At 35.9% G+C, this 20552-nt stretch overlaps 1 protein-coding gene across 1 annotated transcript in view; it reads left to right on the top strand.

Moving 5' to 3' along the window:
* PDS5A (PDS5, regulator of cohesion maintenance, homolog A (S. cerevisiae)) overlaps positions 1-20552 on the top strand; it is an 81208-nt gene that overhangs the window by 51356 nt on the left and 9300 nt on the right. Inside the window, 18 exon segments of the mRNA XM_010020094.1 lie at positions 321-353; positions 355-414; positions 1041-1122; positions 1895-1943; positions 2064-2203; positions 3471-3586; positions 4330-4435; positions 5926-6086; positions 8760-8883; positions 10043-10201; positions 10449-10517; positions 11175-11311; positions 12018-12141; positions 12419-12623; positions 13125-13239; positions 16271-16403; positions 17047-17166; positions 17981-18043. Coding sequence (XP_010018396.1) covers positions 321-353; positions 355-414; positions 1041-1122; positions 1895-1943; positions 2064-2203; positions 3471-3586; positions 4330-4435; positions 5926-6086; positions 8760-8883; positions 10043-10201; positions 10449-10517; positions 11175-11311; positions 12018-12141; positions 12419-12623; positions 13125-13239; positions 16271-16403; positions 17047-17166; positions 17981-18043 — 1996 coding nt within the window.

Here is a 20552-nt window from a genome sequence, read left to right as displayed (position 1 = left end):
GTCTTATGTATGAGAGTGAACAAAGGATGATTCTCGGAGCCTAAAGGAAAAAGAGAATTTGGGTGGTGACACATAAAGCAATTACTCCCTCTTAGAGGTGAAAATGAAAGAACATGGAAAAGCTCTCAAGAAGCAGTTCTTGCTAATCTTTCTATCAACAGTGGAAAAGATCTTTACAGATGAGAAAAAGACCCCTACTTTTTTGTCTTCTCTGATGAGAAATCTAATTTCAATGACTTTGGATATTTCTTGGGTTTTTCAGATGTCTGAAAGTTATCACCACTTTTGGACATGTACAGTTTTTATCTCTTTTCCTACAGATTACTCGTAGAGAAAATCTTTGCTCAGTATCTTTGAAGAGCGAATGAAGTGCTTGTACTATTTGTATGCTAGCTTGGATCCAAATGCTGTCAAGTGAGTATAGTTTCTATTGAGAAATACTTGGCTTTCTCACCTTTTCCAACATCTGTATCATTTTACTTGTATTATCAGGATTTAAATAAAAATATAAGTAATTGATGGTTAGCATTATTTGCAAGAGTATTTCGAAACATTTTTTTCAAAACAAAATCCACATGTCCATTAGACAAAAAGATACCTTGATATTTGAAGACTGGTTTTATCCATTTGTTTTCATGCAGTGAGAATAATGCAGAGTTAAAAATGCGCAAGTAATGAATTCTAGATTTGTTCTATATTAGGGTCCATGATGAAGTTATCTGTAACTGAATTCTTATTTATACTGCCTGTGGTTTATGTCAGAAAATGTTGTTTTCAAGATGATTTGTGTGTGTGGCTGTCCCACATACATGAAACTGTTCCAAGCAGAATAATGCTTGTAGAGAGAGGGGATGTTCTGTAAAAAGAGAAAATCAGTTCCACCTTGTTTGGAACAGGTTTGTTTAATACTTGTTAGGTGTTGATTGTACCTAGCAGATGTTGCACTTGTATTAGTAAACAAGGTTGGTTATTTATGTTACATCCAGCATGTTCTTGTCATGGATAAATGGGTAAGCTTTTCTGGTTTTGCGCTTTTGCAGAGCATTGAATGAGATGTGGAAGTGCCAGAACATGCTGAGGAGTCACGTACGAGAATTACTAGACTTGCATAAGCAACCCACTGTACGGTTTTGAAAATATTAATACCTTATACAAAGGACCTGCTAGACTAATTTATTGGAGGGGGTTTAATACTATTATTATTTGTTCAATGTGAATTTATTGTTCTATTGATTTCTATATGTAGAAAATGTCCTGTTCTCATTAAGTAAAGTTGCTTTCAGTAATGCTTAAATATATATGGCCTCCTTAAGTTTATAATTTTATTTTATACTACTGGTCAAGAACTTTGGGAAAAGTGGAAAAAAAAATCAGCATTTTTTTTGTCTGCTTTTGACCTTTTTTGGTTTTTATTTTACAACATATTTTGAGAGTGGAGTATGTTGTGACATGATGATTTATTTGTTTGCTTGAAAACAAAAGTTTTTGAGTATTTATACTGAAATTTTATTTATAAGCATATCTTCAAAGTACCAGCAACTTTAAATAGAAGGGCATTGCTTTGGGGGTTTGGTGTGGAGTTGGGCTTGGGGGGATTGTTTGGGGGTTTTTATTGAGGCTTTTTCCCAACAATTAATTTTGATTTGTTACATGAATTAGTGAATTTTTGTAGTTCTTCAATATTGCAAGAAGATTTTTTTTCCCCTTTTACTGTGTGTATTAGCTGCTAATGATGCTGTTATGCTATTCTAGTTCTCATTCTTAAAATAGAAACATAAAACTAAGATTGCAGACTAAACTGTAGTGCTGGAGAACTAACAGATCAGCTTAAAGGTATATTTTTATAAAGGAGATATCACTGATTTCTTTGTTTGTTTTTTGCTGTTGTCCTCAGTCAGAAGCAAACAGTGCTGCCATGTTTGGAAAGCTGATGACCATAGCAAGTAAGTGTTGTTAAGTTCTGTAAAACATTATTACAGCATTCCCAGAAATTGTATTTCTGTGAATCTTGGCATACTGAAGTGGCAGATTTATCTTATGATTAATTGTGTTTAATTGTACAGAAAACCTTCCAGATCCTGGAAAAGCACAAGATTTTGTGAAGAAATTCAATCAGGTTCTGGGTGATGATGAGAAACTTCGGTCCCAGCTTGAACTGTTAATTAGCCCTACGTGTTCTTGTAAACAGGCAGACGTCTGTGTGGTAAGGAAATGGAAAAGGGAAACTTCCATACTTCAAATATTTGTGCTTAAACCAGTTCTTTGGAGTTAATGGTCTCTTTTGCCTTAATGTGATTTTTATATATTTCTGATTTTCATAAAATACCTTTTTGATTAACCTGTAGAGATAATGGAAAATACAATCTATGATCATAATCTTGCTTCCTGTTGAAAACATTAGCTTTATTAGTTCCTGGAAATACGAGCATGAAGCATGAAGTCTAAAAGAATAATTTAATTTTTCTAAGTGTCTCTTCTGTGGTTCCTAAACTGTCTTCTGACACTGGTGAAACTTCTGAGTACCAACAAACCAAATGTTATACCATCTGCATATTAGGTTTTGTCTAGTGGCTCTGAAATTGTACAGGGAAGGGAACAGAATGACCTTAAGAACTATGTCCTAATCACTTGATGTAGAAAGTATGTCTCCTTCTAAGCTAGGAAATTTTGATCATTGGGAATGCAGTGATGCAATTTCAAGAGGAATGTTTCTTCCCTCTTCCTGAAAATAATTTAGCGTAAGAGGACAATTTCCTAGTTTGTAGGGTCTGCAGCATTCAGCCATTTAGGAGAAGGAATGTCAAGAAGTCATTTCTTTGAGAGATTTTTAGACTTATGTTCAAAACAAAAAATAACTTCTTGTCCACCTTCTGCTGAGTTTGCAGCTGAATTTAGTATTCTTGACATCTGGGGCATTCAGAGGGGAAAAACACATGTTTGGATCCAAAACATTCATAAGCAAGTACATAGGGGTCTGAACATCTGTTGTAGCAAAGGTAGTGTAGTGCTTCTGCACATCTGCAAGTAGTGCTGTTTTTTCATTGTTGCTTATGAAATCTCACACATAGAATCATAGAAACGACCTTAAGATCATCTAGTTCCAACCCCCAAACATACAACAGGGCTGTCTACAGATTTATGGATTACTCTTGCCAATGTAGATATTTAAATTGCATCTACATTGCACCTAGGTCTCCCTTGATTCTGTTTTAGATCTGGCTTGCAAGTCTTTAAAAAACTGGGAAGAACTCTTCTAAATGAAGCAGGAACCTAAGTGCATCTTACATTCAAATAGTTTGGTAAAGCATGTCTGTTTTCAATATAATGTGATAAAGAAAGATTTGGAGATAACAGTCCCCCTTAGAATATGTTTCACTTGTAACAATCTGGGGTTAGAAGAAGTGGCTTTATCATGCTTAAGAAGTAAGTAAAATGAGTACAATTCTTGTTTGTATCTAACATTCTTGTAGAGAGAGATAGCCCGGAAACTTGCAAATCCTAAGCAGCCAACAAATCCTTTTCTGGAAATGGTCAAATTTCTTTTGGAAAGAATTGCCCCTGTACATATTGACTCAGAAGCCATTAGGTAAGTTTCAGAGATCATTCTAACTCATTATAAAGATGATGTGAATGACGAGGGGGAGGAGTTTAAAAAAAGGGGGGGCAGGTATTTTTTTGGGAATTAGATTAATCTGTCCTAGAAGTAAAAATATGCTTTTTTAAAATAAACATTTTATGTAGATGTCTTCATTTCCAGCAGCCTGGGTGACTGGGCTTGCAGGGGATGCAATTTTGTGGGGTTTTTTAATGCTTTTTTGCAGTGGTGTCTGCACATGATTTTAAAAAATACAGTAGTTGTTCCTGGTGAAACTGCTATTTGTGGAACTTCTGGTGAAAATTATGATCATCATTTTCACTTAATTAACTGCAACAGTCTTGCATATAGCAGTTGAATTAATTAGCTTTTGTGGGATTGTGTAAGAGAGTGTTTGGATTTGAGACTTGTCTGGCAAGCTAATTACATTCTGAAACTCATGCAACTGTGTGTTTATCTGAATGCTGCCAACATGGTGGGTTTTCTTTGGGGTTTTTTGTTTGTTTTATTCCTTCCCCCTACCCCCCAAAAAAAATTAAGTTTGTGTAAAGCTTAAGTCAGAAGGAAAAGGAATGATGGAATACCTTGATTACAAAACAAAACCAAAAAATCAAACACCACACCACCTCCCCCATAATGAACTATTGCCTTCCCTTTATTTATTGTCAAAACCAAGTAATCTGTGTACCTTGTCATATTCATTTGCTTTTTTCTTTTTGTATCTCTTATTTCAGTGCACTAGTAAAACTAATGAATAAATCCATAGAGGGGACAGCTGATGATGAAGAGGAGGGTGTAAGTCCTGATACTGCTATTCGTGCAGGACTTGAACTTCTCAAGGTAATCTACATTAATGCAGCTATAGTTCAAAATGGAAGGGACAAAAGTAGTATAAACTAATGAATTAATGTTAGCATGGTTTTAGTAGTTACTTAGGTAATTACTTTTTCAATGTATGAATGTGTTTAGTTATTTAATACTCACTTGAGAAAAGAATAATGAAAGAGATGGGTTGTTGGGGGTTTTTTTTGGGTTGGTTTTTTTTTTTTTATTATGTTTTGAGAAGTGTGCCTAGACTTGAAATACACATGTTAAAGTAGAAATTGGTTTCTGCTTAGGGGAGTCATTTAGAAGAAAGGGCAGAGATAAAGTGAGAGGAAGAGAAATGGTGAAATTAGGAGAGGTACATTCTTCAGGGCCTGTGTGAACCTGGAAGGAGGGCAAGCAATAAACTCAAGAGCCAAGTTATGCAGAGGCTAAAAAAGGGGGATGGGGGAACTTGTGTTCTCAGTGGTGATGAGAAATGGCTGGGGTAGAAAGAAGGATTTGAAATATCTGGAAAACATCTGTGATGGATTTGGCAGTTCACTGATGAGACTTTATTTTCAATATGTTACAAAGGGAAGTATAAAACATAGGAGGGAGAGGAGGGCAAGGTTGCATAATTCAAGTGAGAGTTTTCAGAAGTGTGAGTGAATGAGGTGGAGTTTATGGAGACACATCACACCAATTTTGGTAATGGCAACTATGGTAGAAATAGTTATATGAAGTATGCAAGGAAGTAATGTAACTCAGAAATCTGCCAAGGTTGAAGATCCTGTTGCTGTGATGTGGATATCTTTGAGAATGTTATTTCACACACTGATACTCACACAAGTGGGCAGCTCTGATCAAAGAAACCTTAAGATAAATCCAAAGAATACACAAAATACGGGCAACTTTTCATTGTTCTCCCTATCTTACATTGTCTGAACTTTACTTAATATAGTTTTACTTTGGGAGCAGCTTTTGTTCTCTCTTGTCCTGCGTTGAATCTCTGCATGCTTAGTTTCTTTTTGATGTTTGTACTGTTTAACAGAATGTGTTATATTTCACTAGGTTTAGATTAAAAGGCCAGTAATCTGTTTTGTTTGTAGGTACCATAACTTCCTTGATTTCTTTTCTGCTCAGAGAGTATAGATTCTGGAGAAGTTAAGATTTCAGTTCAGTTAAATTAAGTTGAAAAAAACATTCTTAAGTATATTGTAGTGTACGTGAATACTCTTGAATAAATGTTCATTTTAATAAATACATTTACATATTCAAGTAATGTAATATCTTATAAAATATTTGGGGGAGGGGAGGACCTGAAGAACAAAGCATAGATTAATTTATTTGAAAATGCTTAGCATCGCATTCTCCAGAATGGATTTACTGAACGTAATAATCTCATATGAGTGTGTAATAGCTATTGATGTTGATGGTAATACTCATAAACAGCCATAATTTTGTTTTTCTGATTATTCATTTACCGTGAACAAATACACCTTTGTTTTAATGTCTATCTGCAGGTTCTGTCCTTTACACATCCTACCTCGTTCCACTCTGCAGAGACCTATGAGTCTCTGCTTCAGTGCCTCAGGATGGAAGATGATAAGGTAGCTGAGGCAGCCATACAGATTTTCAGAAACACGGGTCACAAAATAGAAACAGACTTGCCGCAGATAAGATCGTGAGTATATTTCTTTATGTGGTGCTTTTCATACCTGGAATTCTTCCTCTTGATCGTTTATTCAGTATGTTGCTCCTAAAATTAACTTTATAGTCTTGTAAACATGAACAGCTTCTCTTCCATCATTTTGTACTCTTTTACTACCTTTCTGTCTCTTCATTTTTAAAATACTGTGTTTTGGCAATGTTTGTGTATTTATTGAAGATGGTAGGTGGTACTTAAAAATCTTCTTATAATAGACACATTAAAAGCAGTGTGTAGCATGTTTCCCAGGTTACAAAATAAGCAACAGCAAGAATATGGTGAAGATACAATTCTTTGGCATCGTTTCTACTCATATCTGCCCTTCATGCAATTTTTCTGTCTTTGTAAGGAACAAAAATATAATCTGTGATGGTTAACAGCTCTGTTTGTTATGAAACAAGTTGGGAAACAAGATCCAAAAGCAGGCATGAATTTGTAACAAAGAATAATTGGCTATCTGTAAGTCTTCATTATACAATTCATGCTTTAACTGCTGATTAAAGCTGCATAATCTACTAGGTATTCACAGACTGCTTAAAACCTTGTGGGTAACATCTAAGACCTTAAAATTAGCCTCTTAGTAACTAACTAGTCCAGATTATAAAGCACAAGTTTCAAATTCTTCTTTATTGAAATAGCATTTTGGATATTACCATGCTGAAGTGCATACCAGTGTACACCTGAAGTTGTCTGAAGATGTAACCTGAGCAATTTTTATGGATTTGAGTCAGATTTTGGGCCAAAGAAAAATGTTGGAAGTTCACATACAAGACTCCTTTTAAGACATTTGTAGGAGTGAAGAAAAGAAAAAGCGCAGCAGTCCCCATTGCCAGTGTAGTTCCCAGTATAGCTGTCTGTACTTCCAGTTGTCTGTACTTTCTCTACTAGAGTTTAGTGAAGACTGCACACTGCTGGGGTATACCATCTTCTGCCAGAGGACTTGGTATTGCTGACATTTCTTTTGGCTTCATGCCTTAGCCAGGTATTGCTGAAGTATAGTCTGTGCAGTCTCAAATAACTTAAAAATATAACTGTCAAAATGGACGGTTAGCCTTTGGCATGGTTTGCTAGCGAGTCAGGTTAATGTTCTGAAAGCCAAAACCAGGTTAGTGTTTACACTGACACAAAAAAAAAAAAGTCTGAGGACAAGTAGATGTTCCAGATCTTGTATATTCAGAAATCTTTATCATAAACGGAAGACTTGATATAATCAGCAAGATAGTTTGTTTCAAGTGACCTGTTTTTTGTTGTTATTTTGGGTTTTTTAAACCACATGTTTAAAGCAAGCAGGCTGCTTGCTGTCCTTTGAAGCAATGTTCACCAGCAGGAGCCCAAGTTCTTCGTCATAAGAACTGCCATATAAGTCTAGAGTGATGGAATCATTGGCCATGCTCAAATAGAGCCTGTGCACTATGTGTGAACTTGCAGAAGTAAATATTTAAAGGTGCATGTAAACAAGTCAGGTTTCACCTTTTGCAGATATATGTCAGTTGTGGTGTGAGGAGGTAACTGGTGCATCAATGCTTGGCAAAGTCCTATTAATGTACACATATTTACACTATGAAAACTGTAGGTTAGGCATTGAAACCTATTTTAACTATAAACCTATTTTAACTAGGTTTTAGCAAGTTCTTTGCTATTTTGGATCTTAATCCAATTTGTTGAGTCTTGACAGGTTTTAGAAGAGACATTTTCCTACTTCAGGATACTCTTAACATTTTTCTAGGGAGCCTTCTGTTTGTTTTGGGGGTTGTGTGTTTTTTGAGGAAATTATATGAGAATTCATTCCTTCAACCCTGAAAACTGTTCTTCCACCTCTTGTTGCTGATCTCAATTATGTAGAACGTGTCAGTGAAGTCTGGATGCTAAATAATCCATGAACTGAATGCTGTATTGTTATGGAACCTTTCAAGAAAGCGAGGAATTTTCTTTTAGATGATTCTCTCTCAGACTCTTTCTAGGTAATTTTGTTTTTTCCTGTCAGTTGCTGGGTGAGTTGTGTGGTAAACCTCATGAGTTAGTGTCTCAGACGATGATCTCTCGCCTTCCAGCGCTCTCATGAGTGGAACCGAACAGTCTGACCAACCTTGACCTGGGCTCTGAAGTGGCTTCTGCCCTGCTCTTGCCTTCTGTGGTCAGCAAATAGATTTAAGGGGATTCAAATGAAAAAGCTCAGAACCAAGCAGTTGTTCACTTGAGTATACATTGCAGCTAAAGACCAAGTTTAAGGAGTAAAGGCCTATAAACACACTGATGTTTAATGGTTATTGCTAGCTTTCATAGATTCCCTTCAGCCCTGTCATTTCCAAGCTTGGGTAACAGCCCCAGGTGTTTACCTTAGCTGAACCTGTCAGGTTCCTACCACCTCCTGTTTGGCTTCTTAAATTGCGTTATTTTGATCATTATTTTCTTTCATGCTTGATTTTTCCCTGTGGGCTTTTTGTGCTTAAATGTGAACAGTCAGATGTTCAACAAGTATTACTGAATACAATTCCATCCTGCTTTTTACTTTATGATTATGATCTTTCCTGAACAGACTTCAAAAGAATGTGAATCGTAAGACAGTGAGGATAGATTTGTATAGGTGAAGAGCTTTATTTTTTGTAGATTGCAAATTGCATTTTGAAATATTTTGTTTAATGTTCACAGAACACTAATTCCGATTTTGCATCAGAAAGCAAAAAGAGGCACTCCTCATCAGGCAAAACAAGCTGTTCACTGTATACATGCCATATTTTCAAATAAAGAAGTGCAGCTTGCACAGATCTTTGAGGTATGTCTTGCTTTTTTGTTTTTAAGATGTGTTTATGTTGTTCTTAATTGATATCACTAATTAACGTTAATTCACACTGTTTATTAACAGATAATTTATGAGGTCAGGAAACCTACAGGTGCATGGTAGTCAAGAGAAGCCATTAATTTTACAACAGCAAATGATTAATGTTTCTCTCTTACGGTCACAATTTTGTAATATTCTGATGTATGATAGATAGGGTATTCCTTTTTGTCTACAGGAAAAGTTAGGGGAAAGTAAGCTAGATATGCTGGAATGGTGTACACTAAATTCTATGAGGACACATTTAGCAGATACTAAATGAGAGATAACATCCTCTACTTTCAAACTTGTATTAAATTGCTTTGCTTTAAGGTTTTTGCATGTACAGCACTTTCTAACAAAGGAAGTTAATGCAGAATAACTACTTGACTTTTAGGCTCAGACATTAGCTTACTGCTTGTTTAGACAAGTTCTAAACCGGAAAGTCACCTTCTACATAGCAAAGGGTTTATTACTTTTTGCTGTAATCTCTTAAATAATAACATTATTATCTGCTCTTGTACAATATCTTAGGTCCTAATCTTGGCTATCTTTGAACCTACTCATAATTCAGAAGTGTGAAAAGCTTTGACTTTAAGAGTTTGATCCCTGGTTAGACTTCTGTGAGAGTGCATGTTCCTTCCCTAACACCAGCATATGATGTGTGAGGATGCTGGGTGACACAGCAGCACGGAAATATCCTGGTGATTGTTTCCTGGAAGGGAAATACTGATTGCTAGTAGAAGTGTCCCTAGTGGTTTCCAAGGTTTTTTTACCTGCTGTTATTTTCTGCCATTTGCAGGTACAATTTAGGTTTTCACAGCTCCTGAATAGAATTGAGTCAGAGTTTTTCCGTTGTCTCCCAGGTCTGAATGTATTTCACCATTAAAGTGGAAAGAGATTATAAAACTTGTTCTGCCCTTACCTTGTGTAGAATTTTTGATTACTCTTTTAATTAGGAAATCAAATTCTTTCTCCATTTTTATTTGCTAGCGTTATTCTTACAGAAAAACTGTGAAACTCAGCAGCAAGCCAGCAGTAAAACAAACTATTTTTAGGCATGTTAATTTACTTATCTGTAGTTGATTTTTTAAATTTTTTATTTCCCCTTCTCCAGCCTCTTAGTAGAAGTTTGAATGCTGATGTACCAGAACAACTTATAACTCCATTAGTCTCTTTGGGTCATATTTCTATGTTGGCTCCAGACCAGTTTGCTTCTCCAATGAAATCTGTTGTTGCAAACTTTATTGTGAAAGATCTTCTAATGAATGACAGGGTAAGATTTTCTTTTCTTGGTAAGTCCTTACTTTTCTGTTTGCCTGTTATCTACTCTGTGGGGAGTAGAGCTTTTTCTGTTAAATGAGTAAATAAAGGAATGTTCGGTAAATGGCTAGTACAGTGATAATTGCATTATAAAAGATCTTTATGTGAAAGAAAGCTTAGTCCTAGACTTTTTTCCATTTTTACTTCTGGATTTTCTGTATGGGTTGAACCAGTTCTTAAACTTACATGAATGTCTGTAGTCAACAGGTGAGAAAAATGGAAAATTGTGGTCTCCAGATGAAGAAGTTTCTCCAGAAGTACTAGCGAAGGTGAATGATCTGCTGTCAGTAATAATGCCTATATGTGAGATTAAAAATTTACTTTTTCCCAAGTTGTGAAACAGTGCATTAAAATAAATCCCTTTGAGTACCTTTGCATTAGTCTCCTTAGCATATGCAGTGCTCTAGAGTTTCTGTGGATTATACACACAGTTACAGAACTGATAGAAGCTGTGCATTTTGGTGTCTTCACTTACCAATATTAATTACACTGAATGTTGAGAAAATTAAGAGACTCAAAAGTTCCTTACAAGCAAATTGACTTGACTTTACTGACTGTAAACAGATTCGAAATAAACTGACACCCTGATAAATTTAATTCATTCATCTTTATGGGCTGTTTACTGTGAATCTAATTACGGCCATTTCCAGAAACTTTTATCTAGTTGCTCTTATTTTTAATCATGTAGCAAGTATCCTGCATTCTCTAGATGCACTTGTGTGAAGACACACAGTTTAAATGTCCTGATGTCACAAAGACCTCCACTTCCTCCTTTACTCTGTAAATATTTACTGCTTCATTCTGTTCCTTTAAAAATGTATCCACAAAATAGGAGTCTATGGAAATTTCAATTTGACAGCAGTAGGTTTTAGTGACTACCAACTCTCGGAAGTTAAGTTCATTGTTGATTTGTTTGTGTTTAATAGGTGCAAGCAATTAAACTTTTGGTACGCTGGCTGTTGGGTATGAAAAACAACCAGTCAAAATCTGCAAATTCCACGCTCCGGTTATTATCAGCTATGCTCGTCAGTGAAGGAGACTTGACAGAACAGAAGCGGATCAGGTCAGATTTTGTTCCTTTCAGGCTACCATCAGTTTTATTGTAGAATTTCAAAGAATATTAATTATTTTGGAGCTTCTTTAGAATTTTAAGGCGGCTAATGGGATGATAGAAAACAGATCTGATTGGAATTCAGCATTAGGGATGGAATGACAGAACAAAAATATTCTTGATACTCCTTCTTTCTTGTAATTTACTAATAATCTAACTCAGAACCCTGGAGATACCTGGACAATAAAAGACATACTAGAGAGTAAAAGACATGCAGGAATGTCTTTGAAAACAACTGGGTGATGAGATTTAACACACTTGGGAGTTGTGTGATTTTGGGTGGAGCTTTTTTATTCCAGAAGGGAGGTGACTTTGCACCACATCTTCATTCTGAGAGGGTGAAGGAAGGAAAGACAAAACCTGCAGCAAAAACATTGCTTTCATTTAGACAGTGATATGAAAACAAGGAACTTGACTCTTTTCAGTATTTTACTAGAATCAGTTATTTTGTGGGAAGCGAGTAGCACCTTATTTTCACAGATTTGGTTGGATTAATTTAGCTCAATCTGAAACTGTAGAACTGTGATCTGATATGACAGAGGAAAACCTTAATTGCTCATTGATCTTGTAAAAAGAAGAAATTGACATGCAAGTAATTTAAGAATATTTGAGTGAGTTTTGTTTTGTTTGTTGCTTTTTTCCTCTTGTGTTTGTATAGTAAATCAGATATGTCTCGACTGCGATTAGCTGCTGGTAGTGCAATAATGAAGCTTGCACAGGAACCCTGTTACCATGAAATAATTACCCCAGAACAGTTCCAGCTCTGTGCACTTGTCATTAATGTAAGTAACTGCATTTGAATTGAAGTGACTTTTAATTAATTGAGTTCAGAGTCCTTACATCTGAGCTTTTGTTGCCGCTACACTGAGTATTTTCTATTCCTCACTGCAGCTTTTAAGAGTACTTGAAATTTCATGATACTTACTGTGCTGCACCTCTTGATATTTTTAAAATGTCTCCTCATAATTGCACCTTGAATGCCTTTTTTATTTTTGTTTGTTTGTTTTTCTGTTTTAAAACAGAGATTTTTATGGTTGCACTCTTTATGTTTTCTTATAGGATGAGTGCTACCAAGTGAGGCAGATATTTGCCCAGAAACTGCATAAGGCACTTGTGAAATTACTGCTCCCTTTGGAATATATGGCAATCTTTGCTTTGTGTGCCAAAGACCCTGTGAAGGAGAGAAGAGCACATGCCAGACAGTGCTTGCTCAAAAACATCAGTATACGAAGAGAATATATTAAGCAGAATCCTATGGCTAATGGTTAGTATATCAGTAAAGTTGTTAAGAATATTCAAATAGTAAACTGGAAGGAATAATCATTAAAACTAAAGCAAATTGCTTCTGTAAAGAAATACTGGATAAGTTTAATTTGTTTCTTCATCTATATTAGACACATTCAAATCTAAATTTATAGCATTACATTAACCACAAAATACTTTCCTGTACATTGTTAAGAATTATACTTGTAAAATACAGCATTGTTACTGTGGTAGTTGTATTGCTCAAAAAATAAAATGTTGGGTTGTGATATTTGAGGCTTTATGATAGTGTTCCTGAAGTAAGACCAAGTAGGTTCTTAGTAGTAAAACTCACTCATTTCTTTTTAATGATTCATTAAAAGTAAAATTTGTAGGAAGAAAATGCAAGTTGAAATTTTTACATTCCACATTTGTAAAACTAATACTTTGAAAACGTGTTTCTTGTGATGTGCATGTGGGTGTAATATAGATGTTATTTATGATTTCATTTTTGTTGTTGTAGAAAAATTGCTATCCTTGCTGCCCGAATATGTGGTACCATATATGATTCACTTACTGGCACATGATCCAGATTTCACAAAACCTCAGGATGTTGATCAACTTCGTGATGTGAAAGAGTAAGTGTCAAACAATTCCAGAATTGTTACACTGAGAATTTTTCCATGCTTGGAGAAAACTGATTTGGAAGAGGTATTCTTTGTTTCATCAACAGCATCTTGCAAAACAGTAATCATGGAAATGTGTAACACTTTAACCAGGGGAAGAAGGCATCAACAACTGCTTACCAGTATATTATGAAAGCTCAAATGGTAGCCTGTAGGTCACACCATAGTATACCAAATAAGTGAGTTGTCTAGCCTTCTTATAAAGTGAAGTAATGATTTTTAGATTCTTGTATATGTGCCTAGGAGTATCTGTAGAATTTCACAGTGCACTTAAGGAATGCCAAGTAATGTCAGTTCAGATATTATAAGATAGAGAGATTTTCCAAGACTTGAAAACTCTTTTTTTTTTTTTTTTTTTTTTTCCTTTCTTTCCTATGCAGATCTACTGGAATTCATGTTAAGTTTGCTGCTGACTTATCATTTGCACTGTATGTCTGCAGTGCAGCTTAGTGCTTCTTGATGTATTCAGCAGAGATTAGTGTACACTAGCCTGTCATACAGAAGCTTGTTCTGTACTGCTTCCACTTTGAAACCTTCTTGTTTGCCTCTAATATTCATACCTTAAGTATAACTTCTGTACTCTTTTGTGTCTTGTAATGAATTTTAAAAAATAGTTAAGTTTTAATACTTTCTAAAAATCATTAAAGCACATACACACCCCACCGTACCCCCAGCTTTGATTTTAGTGTTTTGAGGCTTTTCCTTGTGTTTATTTTTGGTGGAACTGTGAGCAGTGTTGTTTTGCTATTACAAAGGCGTGTATAACCACATGCTTACAATACACATCATCACAAAAGCAGTTCATTCTTGGTACAAATAGATGAGTTCGCATCTTAATTCTTTTTGCACCCTCACCTGTGAGAGTCCAAGTCTAATTTTTTCTTTAAATGAAAAACTTAATCCGTTCTGATTTCTGAGTTACTTGACTCGCACCTGGTCAGAACCTGAAGTCAGTGAAGATTTCTTACCTAATCATCAAGTCTGTGTTTTGTCCCAGGATCCCTTGTTCCTGCCAACATGTGAAAGCATCCGCCAGCATGTGCTCTATCCAAAATACATGGATCTAGTTCTGATTCACAGTTCCTGAGTTAACACTTATCTGAGAAGTGCTTTCTAGTGCACTAGAGCTTTTTTTGACACCCCTCTATAGCTTTCCTTTGTTGTCAGCTTTCCTACCTCATGTTTGTCACAGGCTGGCTGAACTAGCCAGAGGGGACTGCTCCAAACAAAGAAATACTCTGTACAGGAATTTTGGCAGGAATATTTCTCTGAGTAGTCTCCTGAGATAAATGCAAAACATTTTTCTCATATAATGTAATACAGTTTCTTTCAAGAGTTCTGATGCTTGCAAACTTGGAAGAGCAGACTTGGCAGTGTGTTTTGCAGTTGTCTCCCTAGTTCGTCTTGGTTTTCCATGCCCTAAATTCAGTCACGTAAAGTAAATACATGCTTAGCAAGTTCCTTAACTATAATCTGTGATACTCATCCTTGGGAAGTTTAAGATTGTCGTGCAGAGGTTTGTTTGGGTTTGTTTCTTATATTGAGACTGTGTCTTTTTGTTCCAAATTTGTATTCCAAAAATACTGAAGTAGATACAGAGAATGAACTTCCTTCATGTGACTGTGTTCCCCTAGGTGCCTGTTTTTATTATGTGAAATCCCAGTGTTGTTCTGGAAAGGTCTTGTTCAGGGTTGATAATGATTTAATTTGTTGACTTAGTGAGGAAATCAGACTATTGAAGTTGATACATGTTAACTGGAATTACCAGAGTAAAACTTGTCCTCAGTAGTAACATTTGGTTTTGTAGAAATGGCATCAGTATGGTATTTTATCAGTACTGTATTCATCCCATTTAAGTTCTTGAGAATAGTGACTATAAAGGTATCCAAGAGACTTATTTACTAAAGCCTCTACAGCTCTTTGATGCAAGTCAGAATATAGATACCTTATTTTATTTCAACACTAGATAACTATTGAAATGTTTTTTGACGGAGCACAACCCTCTTTTACTTTGAGTTCTTGAGAGAAATGTTCCTTCATCTCTTGTGTTACAATCTTTAATTTGTATCAGTTAAGATTGGGGCTTTTGTGAACACGGAATTATGATGTTCGGTCATCTTGTTTTTCTAGTTTATTAACCTCTTTCTACAAGATAATCTCTCTTCCAGAGCTTTCAGAATTAAATTAGCTACTGGCAAAGCCTGCTTTCTCAGACCCGCCCATATGTCTTTCCCAACTAAGTATTATTTTACCATATTATGACTGTTGACCTTCTAGCCACGTGCAGCTGTAAAGCTTGATAGCAAATAATAGCATGCATGGACCAGTTGTGCTTTATATCATAATTGAAAAATTCTTAAAGCAAACTTTTTAGTCAAAATATAATGGGTTTTCCTGCTAAATAAATTAGATTTAAAGAAAGAAAATTAGGAAAGCTAATTCCATTATGTCTATCTGTAACGATTTCTTTTCCGCCCATATGGAGCATTAGCAAAATTCTGACCTGCTCAGTTTTGGATCTCCTCCTGTTTGAATTTCAGTATTAAACCACATAGTGTGGGTAAGCGTCTAGCAGCAGTATGATTTGTTTAAGCCTGTTTTGAGTATGGTCATGGTACATTGTTGATAGGAACCCCAAGGTAGTGATTACATAATTTCATCTATATGATGGTAGCACCAGGATTCTTGCTTCTGTTTGTGTTTAGAAGAGGAAAAAGTTGTTTGGTTGGGCAGCGTTTATAGATACAATAAGAAACACACTGATTTGGCAGATTTATTCTGAAAAGTATGATTAAGACTCTGTGTGTTAGAAGTCTAGATTCTGTTTACACCTTCAGATGTTGTTACCTGTTTATATCTTCAAATTGATTGTGATTTCTTAAGAAAAAGCTAGTACAACTGACAAAAATTTTTAAGACGTTGCTATATGTGGGAGCTACAGTATAAAAGCTGGAATAAAGCTTGTGGTTTTATGGCTTTTTAGGTGCCTGTGGTTCATGCTTGAAGTTTTAATGACAAAGAATGAGAACAATAGCCATGCCTTCATGAAAAAGATGGCAGAAAACATCAAGCTTACCCGAGATGCTCAGTCTCCTGATGAGCCAAAGGCAAATGAAGTAAGAAAAGCAATTCAGATAAGTGTTGTGAAACCCTCAGCCCATCACCCAACACTTGCTGAACAGGATTTGCAGGAAATCTGAAAGCACTAGTTCAGATGTTTTTATGGTCTTTTAGACAGAGTGTTAATTGCAAGCATTGTCTGTATGTTGCCAGTCTCATTCTTCAGAACCTTGCTGGCCTTATCCAGCACACATTACCTAATGAGGTTAATAAAAAAATCTGTTAAATATTACTGTTTCTTCCTGTCTGCCTTATTTTAACTCCTACTGCCTGGTTTCCCAACATAAGTGACTTCTGCATTTGAGGGAGGAAATACTGTTATACAGCTACTGTTAAACCTGTTAGTTTCTAGCAGAGATTAGAAACCATTTATGGTGATTTGATTGAGCAAGCGATTCTGTTTTACAGCATAGGCATGTAAAGTATTACTAGTTTTTTAAAAGTAATACCATACGAAAAATGGGGACTTCTGTATGTGGTTGAAGAGCCAGCAGTACAGTTAATGATGTAATTACAAAATATGTCCTTTGTGGTGGTTATTTCAACACATAGATGAAACTTTTTAAAGAATTATGTTCACTGTACAGTGTAAAAACAGTAATTCCTAAACCATACTTGTCTTTTTTTTTTTTTCTTCAGAAACTTTATACAGTATGTGATGTAGCACTATGTGTAATCAACAGCAAAAGTGCTTTGTGCAATGCAGATTCACCAAAGGACCCTGTATTGCCAACCAAATTTTTTACACAACCTGAGAAGGTAAATTTGTTTATTTAATTTCCAAAGTAATGAGGGGAAATATTTTCATTTTTACATTTGAAAGCTGGTTATCTCCGTAACATAGTACCATGAGTGGGAAAATGCACATATTTTATCCTCAGCAGTGAATTTTTTTGAACATCAGTTGTATGCTATGCTATCTTTTTTATTATGAACATGTGCCAGAAATGTTTGTAGCCAGATGAGAGCTATGAGAATATAGGTACAAGCTGACTGTATATACAAGTTGGAATGCAAAGCAGACAAAAAGAAAAAGGGAATGTTTTTGTGTTATCAGTGGTATGTTTATATCTATCAGTAGCTGTTTGGCTATTTTGCTTGCTGTACACCATGACCCTTTCATTGCCTAATAAGAGTCTTGTTGAGACTGTCAGTAATAGCAGTAGTGTGCTTTAAAAGGCATACTTATAAAAGTGTAAGTGGAACCAAAGTAATTCTCTGGCCCAGACCTGATGTGTTGGCTGTACTGAAGAATATAATTCATATTTTTCAGTGTCTTAGACTGTTTATTAACAGCCTTTCCAGAGTCTGTTTAAAAAGCAATTTAGTTTAGAATGAGAAATGTTAATCCCAGCTTCAGGTACAACATACTGTCTTTCAGTAGTGCTCCTCCAAAATATTGTTTTGACCTATCTTTATTAGATTGATTCATTTGCAGCACATTGCGTGGTGTGAAATATCTGTAGCACTTGGTAGTAGCATCTAGTTTGAGAAGTCAGTCACGTATATATGAAAAAACAGCAAGATTGAGAGATCAAAACACGTACTGATTTTTATTTTATTTTCTATACAGGATTTTTGCAATGACAGGAATTACATTTCAGAAGAGACAAGGGTTCTTCTTTTGACAGGAAAGGTACTGTATTTTGACAAATTATGACTCTTTGAATATTACTTGTGATTTATTTTAAATACTCTGGACTGCTGTAGTTTAAAAATGGTATTAAGAGTTTGTGTACAATAATTTGTGATTCTTTGATGGCATATTTAGCACTTTTACCGTTATGCCTGGTGAGTTCTCAACATCAGGATTGTTATCGGTGCACTGAGGCATAGGTTCTTGATCTTTTATGTAACTATAGGGATTTCCATTATTCAGATAAGTGTGGCATAGTTCTGATGCACATACTGAATTGTGACATCACTAGCATTGGAGGTCTTAAATTTTCAATCTCTATATTTTTAATATAGTTATTAATGCTGTTAAATTCAGCTGCACATGTCTGCACACTTTTGAACATCTTATTTCAGACATCATTTGGCTGATAACTTTCACAGGGGAGAGAAAATACGAAGTCTTGGTGGGGGGAACAACAGGAAAAAAATCACAGAAGAAAACAGAGCCTGTTTTTATACCTTTTACAATCAGCTGGCCTTTCTTGGGATTCCGAAACTTCCTAGGTTTTTCTTTCCTAGGTTCTGGTTAAATTATGTCAGAATGCTTATGTCTAGCCCAAAATATTACCTCTTCTGGGTTTTTTTGAGTTTAGTGAAAGAATGCTGGCTGACCTGTAACATATAAAAATCCTTAGAACAATATAAATCATGGGTTTAATATAAATTTCATGTGAATTAAGTTTTCATGTTCTGTGTTCCATGAACTGTGACTGCATTGGTTTCTGAAGTCCTCAGTTAGAGCAGAACTTTGTGGTAATTGTTCATTGTAAGAGTAGAGACAAATGATCACTGTAAATAGCCATATCGTTTAAAATTGCTTCTTCTCACACTGGTTTTTCATTTACACAAAAGGTTTCTGCTATCAGAGCAGTTCATGTGGGTGAGGTTTGGTCAGTTGGCAGAATCCTGTCTCTCCTTGCTTCATGTTCACCCTGTGACACAAGCCTCTGTGCTACTCAGCTGGGTTGGAGTTATGGTAGGAAGTGGGGAGACAAGCAGAAAACAACCTTCTTTAGCAGCAGCTGCTACCAGGCTGGTGCTTTAAATGTCTTCAGAAGAATGTATCTGTCTACTGCTGTAATTGTTTCACCTTTGGCAATGTTCAAATATGATGAATGAAGCATTTGAAGCAGGTTTAGTTGGCTGTGTAAACTTACCACATTTCTCTTTTGATAAGGCATTCAGCAGTGTAGGCTAAAAGTATTTAAAGTTCTGGGAAAACAAACATTTATTTCATGTCTAATAGAAAACACAAGCATGTGCTGCTTTTTCTGCCTACTTCCATTACAGAAAATGAACATGTTTAAGGATACTCCAATGGGTCAGACCAATGGTCCTTTTGGCCGGGTATTGTTTTTCCAGAGGGACCAATACAACATGATTAGGGAGAGTATGCAAGTCTAGTCACTTTCTGCAGTACATTCTCCTTCTTACACACCCAGCATTCATAATTTTCTTAGCATGATGCTAGACTCTGCATCCATGCCTGTTGGTTTTGAGATTTGCTTATGGACTTGTTCCCAAAATTATCTGTTCTGATCTTAAGCTTCACGATGTTCTGCCTTCAGAATCTCGTTTGGCAGTAGGTGCCAGAAATTTGCAACCTGGTTGCAAAATTCTGCACAACCTGGTTGTGCAGAAGCACTTTTTCTGTAACATTTTTCTCTCGTTTATTACCTGTGCAGAATGCTTCGTACTTTTCATAAAGTACACATAGAACCATAGAATCATTTAGGTTGGAAAAGGCCTTTAAGATCGAGTCCAACGGTTAACATGGTCCTGTCAAGTCCACCAGTAAACCATGTCCCTAAGCACCACATCTACAAGTCTTTTAAATACCTCCAGGAATGGTGACTCTACCACTTCCCTGAGCAGCCTGTTCCAACCTCCTACAACTTGAGGCCATTTCCTCTTGTCCTGTTACTTGGGAGAAGAGACTGACACCCACACCACTACAACTTCCTTTCAGACCTTCTCTGTCAATAAGGTCTCCCCTGAGCCTCCTTTTCTCCAACCTAAACAACCCCAGTTCCCTCAGGTGCTCCTGATTAAGATTTGTGCTCCAGATCCTTCACCAGCTTCATTGCCCTACTTTGGACATGCAGTAAATTGAGTTACAGAGTAAATAGAGCAAATAAAATATTACAAGAATAATATGTTTAAGTAAATGTTGTGCAGTATTAGCACTAGGATGATACAGCTGCTGAACATGTACTCAGTAACAGGCTGTTTCTGCAGAGATCATAGCTTTTTTTTTTTTTACTAGCCAAATGTTTCCTAGCGTCTGTGGTAACTCTCTCCTGCCTGCTCCCTCGTACCTTCCACACATGGGAATTATTCTTTCTTTTGGGAATGTCTTAATAAATTAACTTGGTCTCTGAGGAAATGTTAAATTACATGAAGAATGGCAGTTCTTGGCAGTTACGAAAACTTCCTTGACTCCTCTCCAGAGACAAAATAAAAAACTT

Source organism: Nestor notabilis, unplaced genomic scaffold (genome assembly GCF_000696875.1).
Source record: "Nestor notabilis isolate BGI_N333 unplaced genomic scaffold, ASM69687v1 scaffold9768, whole genome shotgun sequence".
NCBI lineage: Eukaryota > Metazoa > Chordata > Aves > Psittaciformes > Psittacidae > Nestor > Nestor notabilis.
The sequence above is the reverse complement of the archived record's forward strand: the minus strand, read 5'-3'. Positions and strand labels throughout refer to the sequence as shown.